Below are 17904 nucleotides of genomic sequence, written 5' to 3' on the forward strand. Positions count from 1 at the left end.
AAGCTGCCCTCAGAGCTCAGGCTCAGACACCACACCAGAGACTAGCAGGGGAAACTAAGGTCTTAGGTGCCTCTCAGGGGTCACAGTCATGAGGCTCAGAAACAGCTGTGGGAAGGGGGGCATGCCTCCCTCCCCAACACAGGGAAGATCACTAGACTGGCTCCATGAGCCATTTACCTCATCTGGTGGGCAAGGGAAGTCACTCAGAAGAGCAAGAATGACCCGGAATGGTGGCTCATACCTGTAATGCCAGCATTTTGGGAGGCAAAGGTGGGCAGATCACTTGAGCTCAAGAGTTCGAGACCAGCCTGGGGAACACGGTGAAACTCCATCTCTACAAAAAATACAAAAATTAGCTGGGCGTGCCGGGCGCGGTGGTTCACGCCTGTAATCCCAGCACTTTGGGAGGCCGAGGCTGGCAGATCACCTGATGTCAGGAGTTTGAGACCAGCCTGACCAACATGGAGAAACCTCATCTCTACTAAAAATACCAAATTAGCCGGGGGTGGTGGTGCATGCCTGTAATCCCAGCTACTCTGGAGGCTGAGGCTGGAGAATCGCTTGAACCCAGGAGGCGGAGGTTGCAGTGAGCAGAGACTGCGCCATTGCACTCCAGCCTGGGCAACAAGAGCGAAACTCCGTCTCAAAAAAAAAAAAAAAAAAAAATAGCTGGGCTTGGTGGTGCATGCCTATAGTCAGAGATATTTCGGGGGCTGAAGCAGGAGGACTGCTTGTGTTCAGAAGGTCGAGGCTACAGTGAGCTGAGATGGTGCCACCGCACTCCTGCCTGGGTGACAGCACGAGACGCTGTTTCAAAAAAAAAAAAAAAAAGCAAGTAGAAAATGCCAGGGACAGTTGGGCACAGTGGCTCACACCTGTAATCCCAGCACTTTGGGAGGCCAAGGCAGGTGGATCACCTGAGGTCAGGAGTTCGAGACCAGCCTGGCCAACATGGTGAAACCCTGTCTCTACTAAAACTACAAAAATTAGCCGAATGTGCTGGTAGATGCCTGTAATCCCAGCTACTCGGGAGGCTGAGGCAGGAGAATCACTTGAACCAGGGGGGCAGAGGTTGCAGTGAACAACCACTTCACTCCAGCCTGGGCGAAAGAGCGAGACTCGTCTCAAAAAAAAGAAAAAAAAGGCCAGGCATGGTGGCTTATGCTTGTAATCCTAGCACTTTGGGAGGCCAAGGCTCCCAAAGGATCCCAAGGATCACCTGAGGTCAGGAGTTCAAGACCAGCCTGGCCAACATGGTGTAACCCCATCTCTACTAAGAATACAAAAATTAGCTGGGCGTGACAGTGCATGCCTGTGATCCCAGTTACTCGGGAGGCTGAGACAGGAGAATCGCTTGAACTGGGAGGTGGAGGTTGCAGTGAGCCAAGATCTTGCCACTGCACTCCAGCCTGGGTGGCAGAGTGAGACTCCATCTCAAAAAAAGAAAGAAAAAATGCCAGGGGCCCAGGACCCTACTGTGAGAGGAAACGTCCCCTGTCGCCTTGTGAAATCATGATTCTGCGTGATAAAGAACCGAGTATGAATAATACATACAGAGCAGACATATCGCCTATGCACAGCTTGTTCAATTTAGTGAGTCGTTCTGTCTCTTTCACACTCCTTTGGTTTAGTTCCCAGGTTAACTAGCTGTTCCCTCAACCCTATGCCTTGGGACTTGCAGCCTCGAACACCGAGGAGGAGAGAGGAGGAATGAATATGTATTGAGTACCCAAACAAGACAAGGCCAGACATTTCATTTATATTGTTACCCTTAATTGTCCCAACATATGGCAAAGTGCATGACACTATCCTCAAGCAGACGAGGACTCAGTCGAGAGGTTGTGGGACATGCTGGACATGATGTGAGTAGTAGCTGGCAGAGAGGTATTTGGACCACCAGTCTGTCTGGTTCTGAAAGTCAAGCTCTCTCCACCTACCCCAGGATCCTCCTGTCTCAGTGGGTTTGGGCCCCTGAACCACCCTTCAGTTCCAGGTCAAGACTGCTCCCTCCATAGCGACGTCTTTCCCTCAATGCTTCTCCCCTTGCCTGGTATCTGAGAAATTCCTTTTTTTGGTCTTGCCCTTCCCTAGTTACATAGACTGAGAGTCAGAAAGCCTCAGTAGTCAGCACTCAAACCTCACACCTATCAATTTACATAATGTCTGATTTCAGAAATTAGCTTTATCTCAGACCAAAATTAATCCCCTAAATCACAGATCACATAAAATCACAAGCATGACAAGTCCTAAAAAAGAAAATGTGGCCAGGCTCACACCTTGTAATCCCAGCACTTCAGGAGGCAAAGGTGGGAGGATTGCTTGAGCCCAGGAATTCAAGACCACCCTGGGCAACATAGCAAGACCTCGTCTCTACAAAAAAATAACAAATAAAAAAAATTAGCCAAGTGTGGTCCCAGCTACTCGAGCAGCTGAGGCAAGAGGATTGCTCAAGCCCAGGAGACTGAGGCTGCATTGAGCTATGTTGCCACTGCACTCCAACCTAGGCAACACAGCGAGACCCTGTCTCAAACAAACAAAAAAAGCATAACTACATGTCTATGCTCGGCCAGGTATGGGGGTTAGATTTATATTACCCACATGGTTGGAAAACTTCATTTGTCCCCAAGAAAATAACATGAAAACTGGTCTCAAGTCAGTGACATCCCTGGGGTGTCTGACAAAAGCAAATGCAAAAACACTGAAGGGACATGTCCTCAACCCAGCCACCAAGGAGGCCCACAGAAAAAGCCTGTTGAATATGCACTTTCTTTCCCTCCCTCTCTTTAATGGAGATGGGGTCACACTCTGTCACCAGCACTGGAGTACAATGGGGTCTCACTATGTTGCCCAGGCTGGTCTCAAACTCCTCACCTCAGGCCATCCTCCTGCCTCAGCCTCCCCAAGTGCTGAGATTACAGGTGTGAGCCACTGTGGTGGGCTTGAAGATGCACTCTTGATTCAAAATTAGAAAACACACCTGAAACAGTTTCACCTAGAGAAACTTTTTCATCTAAGTCAGTCATAAAAATCAAATATTTGTGCTTAGACTCAGATCACTATATATAAAGTGTCGAGGAAAGTTTTTTTAAAAATAATAAAACACATTAAATCATATTGCTCTTACTAAATATATTACTATTAATGTTTTATTATATTGTAGAAAATTTTGTTACCTATTAATATTTTAATGAGAGCAACTAGATCTTTTATGTTGCAAATAAGTAAATGCAATATCTTTAAATATTGTTTTTCCTATCCTTATCTCATTCTTTTTATTTTTATTATTTTGTTGCTGTTGCCCACACTGGTCTCAAACTCCTGAGCTCAAGCAATCCTCCCACATCAGCTTCCCAAAGTGCTGGGATTACAGGCATGAGCCACTGCATGTAGCCAATCTCATTCTTTTTATGTTTCTATATGTGATCATGTAATTCTACCTCATCCTTTAGAATGTCTACATATTCTTTAAACTTTTTTTTTTTTTTTTTTTTTTTTTTTGAGACGGAGTCTCACGCTGTTGCCCAGGCTGGAGTGCAGTGGCACGATCTCGGCTCACTGCAAGCTCCGCCTCCCGGGTTCCCGCCATTCTCCTGCCTCAGCCTCCCGAGTAGCTGGGACTACAGGCGCCCGCCACCGCGCCCGGCTAATTTTTTGTATTTTTAGTAGAGACGGGGTTTCACTGTGGTCTCGATCTCCTGACCTTGTGATCCGCCCGCCTCGGCCTCCCAAAGTGCTGGGATTACAGGCTTGAGCCACCGCGCCCGGCCCATATTCTTTTTCTTTTTTTTTTCGAGACCGAGTCTCGCTCTGTCGCCCAGGCTGGAGTGCAGTGGCACAATCTCGGCTCACTGCAAGCTCCAGCCCCCAGGTTCATGCCATTCTCCTGACTTAGCCTCCCGAGTAGCTGGGACTACAAGCACCCGCCACCACGCCCGGCTAATTTTTTTTTTTTTTTTTTTTTTTGTATTTTTAGTAGAGACGGGGTTTCACCATATTAGCCAGGATGGTCTCCATCTCCTGACCTCGTGATCCACCCGTCTTAGCCTCCCAAAGTGCTGGGATTACAGGCGTGAGCCACCGCACCCGGCCTAGAATGTCTACATATTCTTATATAGAACCTATTTGAGTGTATAATATATGATTAACGTATTTAAAATATTGTGGGGAGTCGAACCAGCGTCACCGCAGCGGTGTGGTTGGAGAGCGAGCAATTCCTGACGGAACTGACCAGACTCTTCTGGAAGTGCCGAACGACGGGCAGCGTCTATACCACCTTGAAGAAGTAGGATGGTTGAACCAAACCCGTTTCAAAGAAGGGTTCTGCGGAGGGCTGTGAGTCCTCAGACAACAAGTGTCTGTTAACAGCTACCGATGGGAAAAAGCAGAGGAGCACTGTGGTGAACTCCAAGGAAGTGAGTACATTTCAGATGGCTTATTGAAACCTACCGAGAGCTAACATGGATGGGCTGAGAAGAGGGACAAAAAGAACGAAAGGAAGAAGACCAAAGCAGCAGTAAAGGGCACAAATTCCCTGCTTTCACCAATTAACCACGGAATTGCTATTTTTTCCTTTGGTTTTTACTTTTGGCCACATAGCTAGGTTTCTGGTTCCCCCACAGTAGGTGTTTTCACATAAGATTAGGGTCCTTTTGGAAAGAATAGTTGCGATGTTTACAGGGTACTTGTGGTAAGAATCTAGTTTATTTTACATTTGGCTAATTGGTCTGTGCTGCATGGTTATATACTCCTGGATTATAGATTAAAGGTCTCTGTAGTCATCTTTGTGAAGAGCAAGCTATCATTAAACATGTCTGTTTATCAAAAAATAAATAAATAAAATAAAATATTGTTTACTTTGCGATACATGCTGAAAATCATTTTATTGATAGGGTACAAAAAAATAGTAGAGACCACTGAATTAGAAATAGACATTTTTTCAGGCACAGATGGAACACATACAACCACATACTAACCTATAGAGCAAATCTCAAACAAATGCCAGAGGATTCATATGTATTCGTTTTCTACAGCTGCTATAACAAATTACCACACACTTAGTAGTTGAAAACAGCCCAAATGTATTATGTTACAGCTCTACAGGTCAGAAGTCTAAAACGGGCCTCAGCAGGCTACAATCAGTGTTGGCAGGTGCAACTGCCCCTGGAGGGTCTAGGGTCAAATCCGTCTCCTTGCTCCCTCCAGCTTCTAGAGGCCGCCCACATACCGAGGCTCATGGCCCTCTTTTTCCAGCTTCAAGGTCAACAACATCATTGATCCTTCTCATGCAGCCGCCTCTCTGGCGCTCTCTCCTCTGCCTCTCTTTTCTACTTACAAGGATCCTTGTGATTACACTGGGTCTACCTGGATAATGCAGAATAATCACCCATCTCAAGGCCAACCTGGATTCTGTCTGCAGCCTTAACTCCCCTTTGCCATGTAACTTAACATGCAGTTCCAGCAGCACAGATGTCCTCGGGAGGCCAACGTTCTGCCTGCCATGCTACACAGACAGACTGAGTGCTCTGGCCACAATAAATTTAAAATTAAAATAATAAACAAGGAAAAGTTAAGCCCCACAGATACAGAAAAATTTTAATGCATTTATAAATGAAATATAGGTAAAAATAAATAATAACGGGAAAAGTAAATCAACAACAATAAAAAAATATATAGCAAAGCTTATGAGATGTAGCTAAAGTAGATCTTCTAGGGAAGTTTATAGTCTTAAATGCATATATTAGAAAAGAAGAAATTTGTAAATTAATTAAGCATCCAATAAATTATATAAAGAATGGCAAAGTATGCCGGGTACAGTGGCTCACTTCTGTAATCCCAACACTTTGGAAGGCCAAGGTGGGTGGACCACTTGAGGTCAAGAGTTCGAGACCAGCCTGACCAACATGGCGAAACCTCATCTCTACTAACAATACAAAAATTATCCAGGTGTGGTGGTGCACATCTGCAATCCCAGCTACTCAGGAGGCTGAGGCAGGAGAATCACTTGACCTCAGAAGAGGAGGGTGCAGTGAGCCAAGATCACACCACTACACTCCAGCCTGGGCGACAGAGCGAGACTGCCAAAAAAAAGAAAAAAAAAAAAGACAACAGTGAAACACCTACACATAAGCAAATCAAATTCTACCAGGCTTTCAAGGAACAGATTATCCCTATTATATACAATCTGTATATTAAAAAAATTAAAAATGGCACTTAAAAAACAAGTGGTCAAAGCAAGGAAAATAGAATGGTGTCACAGAAACCAAGGAAAGTAACAATTATCATGTAGGTAGCGAGCTGCCAGATCCCACATCTCTGTTAAATTTTGCTTCCTGGATGAGGCACTCCTGACCCCTTAAATCCCCCTATTAGGGGTATAACACCTACATTGCACCCCGACTCTCTCCTTCATAGCAATAATGACCATTACTAACAAATTTTAATTTTGTTTTCTTGGGGGGGTTTTGTGAGATGAGGTCTTGCTCTGTCACCCAGGCTTGAGTGCAGTGGCATGATCATGGCTCACTACAGCCTCGACCTCCTGGGCTCAAGTGATCCTCCCATCTCAGCCTCCTGAGTAGCTGGGACCGCAGGCTCCTGCCACCACACCCAGTTAATTTATTTTTATTATGTGTAGAGGCAGGGTGTCACTCTGTTGCCCAGGCTGGTCTTAAATTCCTGGGCTCAAGCAATCCTTCCGCCTTGGCCTCCCAACGTGACTGGGATTACAGGAGTGAGCCACCTCACCTGGCCAGTTTTACATTTGTCTTTGAGATCATATGATCAATGTCTGACTCTCACACTGGTGTGTCAACTCCATCAGGGCAGAAACCACATATGTGTCTGTTTTTCATCTTTGTGCCCCATTACTTAGCTGGTTCCTAACACAAAATGGATGTGCGGAAAACGCTCGTCAAATGAATGAGGAGGTCTAAAGGGCCTTGAGCCCTCTGACATTGCCATCTTATCATTGTGGACAGAGCCGCTATGGCACAAAGCTGAGCTGGACCATCCAATATTGAGCCAGTGCCTTATGTGCTAGGAGACACTGGGAGCTGTGCTGGGCTTCTGAGGAGTGGGCAGAGGCTGGAACCCCCAGTTGGTCAGTCCCCCATGTCACCCAGAGTGGGGAGGTGCAGAAATGAAAATTATGGAGTTGCAAGACCCAGAACCTCATTAATGAGCTTAACTCGCTGTCCCGCGCGGGCCTCTCAAAGCCTTGCTGGGAAGGAGGCTTTAAGGTGGTGGGGGCAGCGGTGCCAGTGGTGGTCATCAAAGAAAGTGGGAATTGGGGAGGAAGGAATGGGGAGCAAGGGACAAAGAAGGCCAGACAAACTCAGAGCTTCAGGTGATGAGACTCAGGAACCCTACGTCAGGAACAGTGACTGCAGACATCTTTGTCCCATAACAGAACTTCCTCCTAAGCAAAAGTCTTGCAGAGACTGGTCCTGCTGAGCGCTTTAACAGGTTATGAATTCATAAAAATTGGAGAAAAAAGAAAAGGCCAGCCACATGTGATAGCCTTCTGTTTAGAGCTGGTTTAGAGGAAACTTTAAGCAAGTCTTGTGTCCTACACTTCGGGCTTGAGGCAGGGTACAGGTAAGACAACAGACAGGAGACACGGAGGCAAGAACAAGACTTCAGCTGAAAGAGAAATCAGAGCCAGAGGTGGCCACAAGAACACCCAACCTACTGGAACTTGTGCAGGTGGACAGCCTGCAGAGGACCTGCCCTGAGTGGGGAGCAAGGAGCATCTTATCTAGATTTCAAGGAGCAGGGTGCCCCTGGCAGACATCGAGGCTACAGTCACTGGGCCAGGTGGAGGGTTGGTGAGGCCCTCTCAAAAGTCATGAGACGGCCAGGTGCAGTGGCTCACGCCTGAAATCCCAGCACTTTGGGAGGCAGAGGCAGGCGGATCACAAGGTCAGGAGATCGAGACCATCCTGGCTAACATGGTGAAACCCTGTTTCTTGCAGTGAGCTGAGATCGCACCACTGCACTCCAGCCTGGATGACAGAGTGAGACTCCGTCTCAAAAAAACAAACAAAAAAGTCATGAGAGGCCGGGCGCAGTGGCTCACGCTTGTAATCCCAGCACTTTGGGGAGCCAAGGAGGGTGGATCACTTGAGGCCAGGAGTTTGAGACTAGCCTGGCCAACATGGGAAAACCCTGTTTCTACTAAAATACAAAAAATTAGCCGGGCATGGTGGCCGGTGCCCGTAATCCCAGCTACTCGGGAGGCTGATGTATAAGAATCGCTTGAACCTAGAAGGCAAAACCTGCAGTGAGCCGAGATCATGCCACTGCACTCCAGCCCTGGGCAACAGTGGGAGACCCTGTCTCAAAAAAAAAAAAAAAGAACGAAAAAAAAAGGTCATGAGAGTCCTCAGAGTTCTCAAGAAGGGCTTCTGTGGGCCTGTTTCTGGAAAGGAAAGAAAAGTGGGGAGCTGTTGAGAAAATACCATATATTTTTATGCCCCAGCCAGGCACGGGGGAGAGGTTGACCCCAAAAGAGAAAATGGTTGTGTGAGATTTCAAGGAAGATGTCAGTGGGCTGCATCCCAGGGCCTGTAGACAAAAGGAAGGGCCCAGCCAGGCGTGATGGCTCATGCCTGTAATCCCAGCACTTTGGGAGGCCAAGGCGGGCAGATCACCTGAGGCTAGGTGTTCCAGTCCAGCCTGGTCAACATGACAAAACCCCATCTCTACTAAAAATACAAAAATTAGCTGAGCGTGGTGGTGTGCACCTGTCGTCCCAGTTACTCGGGAGGCTGAGGCACGAGAATTGCTTGAGCCTGGGAGATGGAGGTTGCAGTGAGCTTAGATCGCATCATTGCACTCCAACCTGGAGTTGGAGTGACAGAGCGAGATGGGGAGAAAAAAAAAAGGAAGGTCCCGTCCAGGGAGCCAGCCTAGGATGGGGAAGGTTCGCCAGAAGTGGATGCAAAGAGCGCTGGAGATGAGCTCATTCTATTTGCCAGGAAAGAAAAAGGTCCAGAAACCTGGCTTTCCTCCTCTTGGCCGAGGCCCTCCAGGAGAGCCAGGCAGACCCTGCTCCTGCTCTGACCCCCTGGAGAAGCGGTATGTAGAAGACAGGCGATGGACTTTGGTCCAGAGGACAGAGGCCTTAGGCGAGTGAGCAGTTCCCAGTCGAGTTCGTTGCTAGGCTCGGCGAACTCCGAGTCCCCGCTTGACAAGTCTCTTCCTAAAGGTCCCCAGTTCCTCATGATTCTTCTGAGGGTCTCGTCCATCCTCCAGGGCCTGCTGTCAGCTAGCCACCCCACTGCCCCATGCCTGCGGTGAAGACATTTACCACAACCTGGAAATGGCGGGTGACAGAAAAGTCCTCAGGACCACAGCACTCTGTGCTGGGAACTCAGGTGCCCTGCCTGATGGTGAAAAGGGTGGTTTTGCATAAACAGCTCTCTGAATCACACCCAGATGTGGCTTCCGACTTGAGTGGACCCCCATGAAGAGCTGCAGAGGGGCCTGGGAAAAGACAAGAGAATGGAGAAAATGAAGAGAAAGGAAACTACAGAGTGAGACAGAACAGATCTGACAGGTGTGACCACAGCAGTGTGACATTTATGAGCGGTGTGGAAACAACGGCAAAGCCCCTGAATGAAAAACTTCCTGGGGAAATAAGCCACTCCGCGTCTCGGTTGCCGAGGAAACAGTGGAGGAGGTTGCTGACCCATGTGTGCCCCCATGACTCAAAGAGGGAAAAGTCTAGCTGTTTCCGATATCCCGAAATCAGTCTTGCTGGAAGAACTGGGAAAATAAAAAAGAGATGACCTCCGTAGGAAGCTACCTTTAATCCTGAGTGCCCAAGGCTGGGAGAGAAGACGCCCCAGGTGATCCAGGACACCAGTGACTGACACAGCCAGAGGTGGGAAGGGGAGGATAAAGATGGCACAAAGGTGAGGAGTGAGCAAGGGTCTGAGAGGGAAGGCCATGCGGGCAGGAGGTGGCACCCACATCAGAGGCTGACGTGAGGATTAAAGGAGAGCACAGGTGATCTGCAACAGTGACAGGAGAGAGGCAGCTCTACGCCCCTTGCTTGCAGTTCTGAGCATTCTGTAGCCAACTCGTTTGGCCATCAAACCAGACCTCAATTGAGACAAGGCTATTTAAGCTTCCTCCCAGTCGGTGTAAATATTCAATAGTTTTGCTGCAGAAATGTTGCGTTTGATTATGAGGCTACCCCAACTCCCCGAGGGTGTTTTGTGGTGCTAGTTTCTGCATAAACCTGAAAAATTCTGAATTTCAATACTTATCTGACCCGCAAAGTTTCAGATAAGAGCTTGTGGACCTGTGCTCAATTCTGGCTCTCGTTCCTTCTTTCAGCTGTTGTCTGTGAAAGGAGGGATGCAGGTATGGGAGACAGGAGACACGCGAATTCATTGGTAAACTGTGGACGGGCGGGGTGTGGGGGGATAATGTGGGCACCTTTGTGCACAAGTGCATATGGAGAGGAGGAGTGGGAGACTGTGTGTCCATCACCTTTTTGTAAAAGAAGCAGGAGTCAGTGGGCTACATGCTTCATGAGCAGGAGAGGTGGAAACCAAGGGAGGCTCGTGTGTTGGAGGAGGCATGTTTGAAGAGCAGCAGTTCTGACAGTTTGCTCTTTAATACTCTCCCCAGCACACGGAAGGGGAAGGGGGTGGAGGTTGCTGCTGTGAGAAAAAAAAAAAAAAAACAGCCACAATAGAGCTTCTGCCGTCAAAGGCTGGCTTTACCACCTAAAGCAGCCGCTGCCGTCAAAGGCTGGCTTACCACCTAAAGCAGCCGCTGCCGTCAAAGGCTGGCTTACCACCTAAAGCAGCCGCTGCCGTCAAAGGCTGGCTTACCACCTAAAGCAGCCGCTGCCCAGGGGGTGCAAAGAAGAGGCAGCAGCGCCCAGCTTGGAGGTGCTAACTCCAGAGGCCAGCGTCAGCAACCGGGCACAGAAAGGCGCTCCCTGGGCAGGAACCATGGCACGGCCACATCCCTGGTGGCTGTGCTTTCTGGGGACCCTGGTGGGGCTCTCAGCTACTCCAGCCCCCAAGAGCTGCCCAGAGAGGCACTACTGGGCTCAGGGAAAACTGTGCTGCCAGATGTGTGAGCCAGGTAAGAGGGGGCCTTGGCAAGGGCCAGGTGAGTGGTGAAAGAGAGAGGACTGGGCTTGATACAGTAAATAGGCACAGGGTGACACTGAGCTCAAGCAAAGAGGGAAATCCTGCAGCTGTGGGGAGGCACCACCTTCCAGGGGGCAGAGAACTAGCCCTTCTCAAGCCTTGATTCCTTACCCTCTCCTCCCAGGAACATTCCTTGTGAAGGACTGTGACCAGCACAGAAAGGCTGCTCAGTGTCATCCTTGCATACCAGGGGTCTCCTTCTCTCCAGACCACCACACCCGGCCTCACTGTGAGAGCTGTCGGCACTGTAACTCTGGTGAGGTGGGCAAGGGTATAGGTGGGGACACTGGACAAGCATTTGGGGGAGCAAGGCTGGTGATGGGTTTGAGAGTGCAAGGAGGATGAGGGGTTCAAAGCTTCAGCCTTCTTCAAGGCTCACAGCAAGTGGAGCCAATGCTGGGAAATGGGGTACCCTAGGTGGGGCATGAATTAATATGGGCAGAAATCTAGTATTTCAGGGAAAGGGATAAATAGAATTTGAGGGATTGGTGAGAATGGGTCTATGGATAGGATCAAGACAATAAAATGAGAGAAGTGGCTCTATGACCCCAGATTTCAGGCAAGTAACGCCCAACCAATAAACTGGCTGTGTTCCCAGAGTCCACATGTGTAGGTTGGCCATGGCGAATTTGGAATACATCTTTCTAAGGAGATAACAAAATAACCCAATAGGTAACAACTTTTTTTGCACAAAAGCCAATTTGAGAAAATGAGTATGTATGTGGCCTGTGTTTTTATTTTATAGTTCAAAAAAAAAGATTTTTTAAACTAAGAAGTATAATATCTGCAGTTGTGCTTATGAATGCTGTTATTATTTCTCCATCTTTGCTACAATTTCAGAAACTACAGCCAGTATACACTAGAATAGCAGGCTTTAAAGTGGCCCCTTTGAACAAATGTTCTCTAGCAAGACACTTTTTAGAACTAGGTAACTGTAACTATTAAACTACCTACTTGCAAAATGTGTTTGGTGTCACTGGGTCTGTTGGTACTTGGTTTTGTTTTGTTTAAAGACAAGGTCTAGCTCTGTCACCCAGGCTGGAGTGCAGTGGTGCAATCATAGCTCCCCACAGCCTTGAACTCCTGGGCTCAAGCAATCTTCTTGTCTCAGCCTCTCAAAGTGCCAGGATTACAGGTGTGACTACAGAGACTGGTTCTGTAAAAACAAAAACAAAAACCAAGGCTGGATGTGGTGGCTCATGCCTATAATCCCAGCACTTGGGAGGCCAAGGCAGAAGGATATTTGTATTTTTTGTAGAGACTTGAGCCCAGGAGTTCGAGACCAGCTGGGCAACACAGAAAGACCTTGTCTCTAAAAAAATTGGCTGGTTGTGGTAGTGCACCTGTAGTCCCAGCTGCTTGGGAGGCCGAGAAGATCACTTGAGCCCAGGAGGTCCAGGCTGATCAACCACTGTACTCCAGCCTGGGTAACAGAGCAAAACCCTTTGTCACACACATACAAGAAAAGCCGATGCAATGGCTCACACTTGTAATCCCAGCACTTTAGGAGGCCAAGGCAGGCGATCCCTTGAGCCCAGGAGTTCAAGAACAGCCTGGGCAACATGGCAAAACCCTGTCTCTACTAAAAATACAAAAAGTTAGCCGAGCGTGGTGGCGCGAACCTGTAGTCCCAGCTACTCAGAAGGCTGAAGTGAGAAGATCATGCGAGCCCAGGAAGTGGAGGCTGCAGTGAGCCGTGACTGTACCACTGCACTCCAGCTTGGGTGACAGAGTGAGCAGAGTGAGACCCTGTTTCCAAAAAAGAAAAAAGAAAATAAAAGCTTTTCCATTGCAAATCAACCAAAGAGGAACTTCTTTAATACACAAGAAATATTCTTTTTTTTTTTGAGACAGAGTCTCGCTCTGTCGCCCAGGCTGGAGTGCAGTGGCCGCATCTCAGCTTACTGCAAGCTCCGCCTCCCGGGTCTACGCCATTGCCATTCTCCTGCCTCAGCCTCCCGAGTAGCTGGGACTACAGGCGCCCGCCACCTCACCCGGCTAGTTTTTTGTATTTTTTAGTAGAGACGGGGTTTCACCGTATTAGCCAGGCTGGTCTCGATCTCCTGACCTTGTGATCCGCCCGTCTCGGCCTCCCAAAGTGCTGGGATTACAGGCTTGAGCCACCGCGCCCGGCCACAAGAAATATTCTTCAGTCTACTTAACTTAAAAATGTACCTGTAGTAGATGCTTTCCTCTTGGCAGCGGCCCCTGCAGGGTTGGAATTTTTCCAGTCAAAACCTCCCTACTCACTCTGCAGATCCTTCCTGAAGGTCTTTGCTCCATACTGAGCCCATCTTCAGTCCCTTCACTTGTTCCAGACTAGCCCAATCCATGACCCTTCTCTGGGAGCTCAGCCAATAGATCCCAAAGTACCACAGCGGCACCTGGCTGCAGCAGGACCCCAGGGGATTGCAGCCAGGGGTGAGAAGATGGGCAGGCTGAATGAGTTTGGCCCTCTCTGGGCCTTAGTGCTGGCATCTGTGAGATGAGGACATGCCTGAAGTCAGCCTGGAATTTTGAGCCCAGGTTGTACCTGCTAAATAGAACTCCCAGGTCTCCAGATATTCCCCACTGAAACAATAGCACCTCATTGTCTTAACCCTCCCCAGCCCCTTCTTTAACCCTTCCATTTCCCTTTTAGCGGAGACTCTTGTCATCACTCCTCCCTACCACCAGTGCTCTGTCCCAGGCTTCCTCATTCTTCCCTTGCAGGTTCTTATCCAACGTGGCTCATAATTCCTAGGAAGCCACAAGGAAACCAAATTCTAGTAGCAACTCAGAGTCAGCATTCATTAGGAGGTCACAGGGCCATAAGGATGCCAAGAAGGAATTTGTCCCTCTCCTAGTCCTGACAAAAGGCATAAGTAGAAGAAAATTGTTAGGTTTGGTTATGACCTTTGACATCCTCCCTTTGAAATCCTCCCTTTCTGCACCCCTCTTCCACCTGTCAGGGCTCCTAGGACTCCCCGAGTCCCCACAAGCATCTGCCCTAAGGCCCACCAGGCTTCCTTGCAGCCTGTCCCACATCTGGGTGTCACTGCCTTCCTCTGAATCACCCTCCTCTCAACCCAGTTGCCAGCAAGCCCAGCCCAGCCCAGCTAGTGCCCTACCACCCCCACTCCCGGGATAACTGATTAACAGCCAACCACCCAACATCAGACCCCTACACTTGAGCAAAATGTATTTTTTTTTTTTTTTTTTTTTTGAGACGGAGTCTCGCTCTGTAGCCCAGGCTGGAGTGCAGTGGCTGGATCTCAGCTCACTGCAAGCTCCGCCTCCCGAGTTCACGCCATTCTCCGGCCTCAGCCTCCCGAGTAGCTGGGACTACAGGCGCTGCCACCTCGCCCGGCTATTTTTTGTATTTCTTAGTAGAGACGGGGTTTCACCGTGTTAGCCAGGATGGTCTCGATCTCCTGACCTCGTGATCCGCTCATCTCAGCCTCCCAAAGTGCTGGGATTACAGGCTTGAGCCACCGCGCCCGGCCGCAAAATGTATATTTTAAAGGCAAATTCTCACGCCTATAATCCCAGCACTTTGGGAGGCCAAGGTGGGTGGATCACGAGGTGAGGAGATTGAGAACATCCTAGCTAACACAGTGAAACCCCGTCTCTACTAAAAATACAAAAAATTAGCCAGGTGTGGTGGCACGTACCTGTAATCCCAGCTACTAGGGGAGGCTGAGGCAGGAAAATCACTTGAACTCAGGAGGCGGAGTTTGCAATGAGCCAAGATCGTGCCACTGCACTCCAGCCCAGGTGACAAAGCAACACTCCGTCAAACAAACAAAAAAAATGCTTAGCAACTGTAATCAAGTAACTATCTATTTATTATTTATTTATTTTACTGTATTCACAGGTTGTGCAGCCATCAACACTATCTAATTCTATAACATTTTCATCACCCCAAAGAAACCCATACCCCTTAGCAATTACTCCCCATTTCTACCCCCCAACCACCCCCATCCCCATCCCCAGCCCCTGGAAATTCCTAACATACTTTATTGTTGGTGGTGTTTGAGACAGGATCTCACTCTGTCACCCAGGCTGGAGCACAGTATCATGATCTCAGCTCACTGCAACCTCTGCCTCCTGGGCTCAAGCAATCCTCCCACCTCAGCCTCCCCAGTAGCTGGGCCTACAGGTGTGTGCCACCACGCCCAGCTAATTTTTCTATTTTTTGTAGAGATGGGGTTTCACCATGTTGGCCAGGCTGGTCTCAAACTCCTAAGCTCAAACAATCCACCCACCTCGACCTCCCAGAGTGCTGGGATTACAGGCATGAGCCACTGCACCTGGCTATTTTCTTTCTTTCTTTTCTTTTTTTTTTTTTTTTGAGACGGAGTTTCACTCTGTTGCCCAGGCTGGAGTGCAGTGGTGCGATCTCCGCTCACTGCAACTTCCACCTCCCGGGTTCAAGCAATTCCCTGCTTCACCCAGCTATTTTCTATTTCTTGATCTGGTGCTGGTTATGCCTGTAAGCCAGATTTGTACAAATTCTTAAGCTTTACACTATTGCGTGCCTCTCTGTATGTATATTATACTTCAATTAAAAGTTATTAAAGTATTGGGGCCGAGCACAGTGGCTTACGCCTATAATCCCAGCACTTTGGGAGGCTGAGGCTGGTGCATCACCTGAGGTCAGGAGTTTAAGACCAGCCTGGCCAATACTGTGAAACCCTGTTGCTACTAAAAATACAAAAAATTACCTGGGTGTGGTGACACGTGCCTGTAATCCCAGCTACTTGGGAGGCTGAGGCAGGAGAATGGCTTGAACCCAGGAGGTGGAGGTTGCAGTGAGCCGAGGTCACACCACTGCACTCCAGCCTGGGCAACAAGTGCGAGACTCCATCTCAAAATAAATAAATAAATAAAAATTTAAAAAAGTGTCAGAGAGTACAAGAGAAAGTTATATAAGCTCTTTCTACTTTTCATGGCTCCTATGTCTGAACCCACGAATCTTCCTTCTGAAAGGTCCAACTTTATTCTTTAATAACAATAATAATGGCAAAGGCACTGGGGGACAGTGAGCCAAGGGGAGGCCTTTGCAGGGGTGGGAATGGAAAGGGAAGCACGTCCCTAGAGGTGGGCCTGGGGAATGAAGCAAGTGGACCTTGAAGGTCTCCACAGGTCTGAGTGTCCTATGGTCTCTGGTCCTCCTCTTTCCCCAGGTCTTCTCATTCGCAACTGCACCATCACTGCCAACGCTGTGTGTGCCTGTCGCAATGGCTGGCAGTGCAGGGACAAGGAGTGTACTGAGTGTGATCCTCCTCCAAACCCTTCGCTGACCACTTGGCCATCTCAGGCCCTGGGCCCACACCCTCAGCCCACCCACTTACCTTATGTCAATGGTAAGTTCCAGGCAACTCTCTGTGCCATCACATGGGGTAGGGGTGACACCCCAACCAGCACTCCCCACTCCTACCCCTGGATAAGGTCAGCCTGTTTCTGCCTTCTCATCCCATTGAGCGCCTCTCAGGCCTTTAGATGTGCCCTACGGGGTTCCCTGCTGCTACTCATTCTGTCTCTGTTTTTCCAGAGATGCTGGAGGCCAGAACAGCAGGGCACATGCAGACTCTGGCTGACTTCAGGCACCTGCCTGCCCGGACTCTCTCTACCCACTGGCCACGTGAGTTTTCTCCTTAATCCCCACTGCTAGAGAGAATGCACACAGGAGGGGCCAGGAGGGAAGCCAGACAGAAAGCTCCTTGGAGTAGGGATAAGAGGAGGGGAAAAAGCAGAGTCCACCACTTAGCAGAGGAGTTGGCTAACGGTGGGGGGTGGGAGAGAAGAAGATGGGGGAAAGGGGACAGACAAGGTGACAGGAGGGCTGGGCTGAGGGAGCCAAGGGCTAGACCCTCCCCTAACCCCTGTGTGTCCCCTCCTATCACAGCCCAAAGATCCCTGTGCAGCTCAGATTTTATTCGTATCCTTGTGATCTTCTCCGGAATGTTTCTTGTTTTCACCCTGGCCGGAACCCTGTTCCTCCATCAACAAAGGAAATATAGATCAAGTAAGAGACAGAATACAGGTCTCCGGTCCTGCCCTTGCATCACACCCCAACAGCTCAGCCCCACTGCCCACGCCTGGAATCTCACTGAAACCCACCAGTTCCACTTCACCAGCCTTGGTCCTAGCGCTTCTCTCCCCTTAGCTGGGTGCTCCTGACACCCCTCCCCCAAGCACACCTGCCTCTGCCCATCTCCTTCTCCCGTCTCCCCCGGCCCCCACTGCTGGCCAAGACTCATCAGATCTCCTTCTGCAGACAAAGGAGAAAGTCCCATGGAGCCTGCAGAACCTTGTCCTTACAGCTGCCCCAGGGAGGAGGAAGGCAGCACCATCCCCATCCAAGAGGATTACCGAAAACCGGAGCCTGCCTCCTCCCCGTGAGCCAGCACCTGCGGGAGCTGCACTACAGCCCTGGCCTCCACCCCACCCCGCCGGCCATCCTAGGGAGAATGAGACCTGGCAGCCACCACTGCAGTCCCATCCTCTTGTCAGGGCCCTTTCCTGTGTACACGTGACAGAGTGCCTTTTCGAGACTGCCAGGGACCAGGACAAACACGGATGAGGTGGAGAGTGGGAAGCAGGAGCCCAGCCAGCTGCGCCTGCGCTGCAGGAGGGCGGGGCTCTGGTTGTAAAACACACTTCCTGCTGCGAAAGACCCATATGCTACAAGACAGACAAAATAAAGTGCCAGACGACCACCCTGCAGCTCTCCAGCTTCCTCTCT

At 49.3% G+C, this 17904-nt stretch overlaps 1 protein-coding gene and 2 long non-coding RNA genes across 9 annotated transcripts; 1 reads left to right on the forward strand and 2 right to left on the reverse strand.

Moving 5' to 3' along the window:
* Window positions 1-241: 241 nt before the first annotated feature.
* On the reverse strand, window positions 242-14394 carry LOC144332756 (uncharacterized). Its single transcript, XR_013400817.1, has 3 exons — window positions 13425-14394; window positions 12797-12923; window positions 242-334 (listed from the first exon to the last, which is right to left on the reverse strand). It is a non-coding gene; the product is annotated as an uncharacterized LOC144332756 (long non-coding RNA).
* CD27 (CD27 molecule) lies at window positions 9659-17885 on the forward strand. Of its 7 annotated transcripts, none has more exons than XM_077953437.1 (7): window positions 9659-9886; window positions 11299-11430; window positions 12015-12102; window positions 16343-16522; window positions 16711-16800; window positions 17065-17184; window positions 17437-17885. In XM_077953437.1, exons 5-7 carry the CDS (start codon window positions 16713-16715, stop codon window positions 17559-17561), a joined length of 333 nt encoding a protein of 110 aa, XP_077809563.1. In that variant the 5' UTR covers window positions 9659-9886; window positions 11299-11430; window positions 12015-12102; window positions 16343-16522; window positions 16711-16712; the 3' UTR covers window positions 17562-17885. The 7 variants fall into 7 exon arrangements, with proteins under 7 accessions (XP_077809563.1, XP_077809562.1, XP_077809561.1 ...); XM_077953431.1 differs by lacking the exon at window positions 9659-9886 and adding an exon at window positions 10698-11106 and having other exon boundaries at window positions 11299-11435; XM_077953436.1 differs by lacking the exon at window positions 12015-12102.
* On the reverse strand, window positions 14984-17780 carry LOC144332750 (uncharacterized). The gene is made up of 2 exons (XR_013400811.1): window positions 15993-17780; window positions 14984-15256 (listed from the first exon to the last, which is right to left on the reverse strand). It is a non-coding gene; the product is annotated as an uncharacterized LOC144332750 (long non-coding RNA).
* Window positions 17886-17904: the final 19 nt, after the last annotated feature.

The sequence above is a fragment of the Macaca mulatta genome, chromosome 11 (assembly GCF_049350105.2).
Source record: "Macaca mulatta isolate MMU2019108-1 chromosome 11, T2T-MMU8v2.0, whole genome shotgun sequence".
NCBI classification, from domain to species: Eukaryota; Metazoa; Chordata; class Mammalia; order Primates; family Cercopithecidae; genus Macaca; species Macaca mulatta.

Bases quoted from the DNA above. Each gene is read 5' to 3' on its own strand.
- CD27 (XM_077953431.1), top strand. From the start codon at position 10,971: ATGGCACGGCCACATCCCTGGTGGCTGTGCTTTCTGGGGACCCTGGTG. The intron at 11,107-11,298 runs GTAAGAGGGGGC...CTCTCCTCCCAG, and splicing joins CTGCCAGATGTGTGAGCCAG to GAACATTCCTTGTGAAGGAC. The intron at 16,523-16,710 runs GTAAGTTCCAGG...CTGTTTTTCCAG, and splicing joins CCACTTACCTTATGTCAATG to AGATGCTGGAGGCCAGAACA.